Genomic DNA, 1984 nt, shown 5'->3' with positions numbered 1-1984 from the left:
TCGGTACCTACATTCGCAGAGGCCCGGCAAGGATGGGATCTAGTAGAGTGATTGCGCACTGAGACCGTACTCCGTGGGTCGCTGGAATGACCTGTAGGGAAGTTCAGTGCCGCTGCTCGACTCTCCAGTGTCACAGCCGATGCCTGTGACCTGGACACCGCCGCACGGTGCTTGAAATCGGCGCCTCCTCGGGTGTGCCCTCATAGACAGTCTTCGGCGGCCGTAGTCGACGCGAGAGCTTCCCTACACAGACGTCTACTGTGAACCACCGACGAATAGAGCACAGGTTTTTGGCCACGAGATCCGCCTTCGAGGTCGAGCCGAGGCTGCCGGCGTCGTCTCTGCTGCTCTGGGCATCACCTGCACAAGCCAAGCAGACTTTGTTGCAAAAGCGTAGGCGGGTCGACGCGCCGTGTGTTGGGTTCCCATCTCGGCGCGCGCGAGTCCAGGCCGAACCGACTAGCTGCCGCCGCAGCGAGTGCGGCTGGGCTGCAGGCAGGCCTGTAGCAGGCGCTCGGCACGCTGTCCGGAGGCGCTGTGGCTCACAGGGCGAGCGCCTGTGGCTCGCGAAAAAAGTAGGCGTTTCGCGAATCCGCATGTTTCACATTTCTTGCACCCCTCCCTAGAGCTCTACATGCAAGTACCTCAATTTTTTTTCTCTTCGGCTCGCTCCGCTCGCTTCTGTGCGCAAGAGCCGGGCCTCGCACGCCTGACGCCGGCGGCTCCTGGCCCTACTCCATGCAGAGAACCCAGCCGGGGCGGCCGCCGTAGCTCTCGGCCCAAACGTAGCCGTTTCCGTTCACGGCGGTGGTGCGTTCTCGGCCGCAACCTCCTCGGTCATACCTTCGGTGTCGCAGTGGTCGGTGGTGGTCCCACCGTCGGTCGTCATGCCGAGCGCGACGCGCTCCTTGTGAGCCGCGAGCCATGCTGCGATTGATGCGTCGGCTCGCGCACTTGCTGCGTCCTGGCGCTTGTTGAAGTCTGCCGCCGCCTTCTGCCACTGCCGCTGCCGCAGCGCCCGCAGCCGCTGCAAGGTCTCGTCGGTCAGCAGCGTCTTCGACTGGCGGTCCACAATCACGGCGGCCTGCACCCGCAAGTACCAAGCAGCCGCGCTTGAGGGCCTGTCATGCTTGCGCAACTGTCGCGCGGTCGTGATTGCGGGAAGAGTGGAACACGTATAGACTTTTTTCCACCGTACTCGAGTATTACAAAAGCTTTCCCAAAAGCGACGTATTCCGTATAAAATTTTCTTCGCTCCGCGAATTCACAGAGTAGGGTTGGGGCTCGAGCAGCCAGCAACGCGGCAACGAGCAAGCAAGCAAGGGAGGGCTGCGGATGGGAGGACGGCACGCCGCCACCACACAGGGATTTTAAGGAGAGGAGTGTGGTGCTAGCCGTCGCCCACCCACCCTTGGGCGTCTGTCTCTTCCTATCTCTCTTCGCAGTCTCTGGCCAATTCTCGCAGGCACACTGGCACGACAAGGCGCGAACTGGCGCTGATTGGCAATTACCACGGCACGCCACCACCCTCGCCCAGGGATCTACAATGCTGTCTTAAGGTCCGACCTGTGGGCTCTGCCTGCGCTCGGCACTGGGCACCGCCTCGGTATACAAAATGCGCCTGCGGGCGGACCCTTACAGATCACAGATCACGGCAGTCCAAGCAAAAGAATTCCGTGGCGCGCCGTTGGCCTCGAGCAGCCAGCAACGCGGCAACAACCAACGCCGGCGTTGCACGGCAAGCAAAATGGCGCGCTCATTGACAGGAGGCTCCTTCGGCGTGCAGGGCATGCTCAAGGAGGGCACCAAGCACCTGAGCGGGCTGGAGGAGGCCACCTTTAAGAACATCGAGGCTGCGAAGCAGCTCTCCTCATGCGTCCGGACCTCTCTCGGCCCCAATGGAATGAACAAGATGGTCATCAACCACCTGGAGAAGCTCTTTGTGACGAACGATGCGGCGACCATCGTCGGCGAGCTCGAGGTC

General features: G+C 61.9%; 1 protein-coding gene across 1 annotated transcript; it reads right to left on the bottom strand.

Moving 5' to 3' along the window:
* Positions 1 to 799: 799 nt before the first annotated feature.
* On the bottom strand, positions 800 to 1965 carry EMIHUDRAFT_255386 (hypothetical protein; the record flags this gene model as incomplete). Its single annotated transcript, XM_005773450.1, has 3 exons — positions 800 to 1084; positions 1567 to 1621; positions 1928 to 1965. The coding sequence occupies 3 exons, from the start codon at positions 1963 to 1965 to the stop codon at positions 800 to 802; spliced, it is 378 nt and encodes a 125-aa protein (XP_005773507.1).
* Positions 1966 to 1984: the final 19 nt, after the last annotated feature.

The sequence above is a fragment of the Emiliania huxleyi genome (genome assembly GCF_000372725.1).
Source record: "Emiliania huxleyi CCMP1516 unplaced genomic scaffold EMIHUscaffold_3398, whole genome shotgun sequence".
NCBI classification, from domain to species: domain Eukaryota; phylum Haptophyta; order Isochrysidales; family Noelaerhabdaceae; genus Emiliania; species Emiliania huxleyi.
The sequence above is the reverse complement of the archived record's forward strand: the minus strand, read 5'-3'. Positions and strand labels throughout refer to the sequence as shown.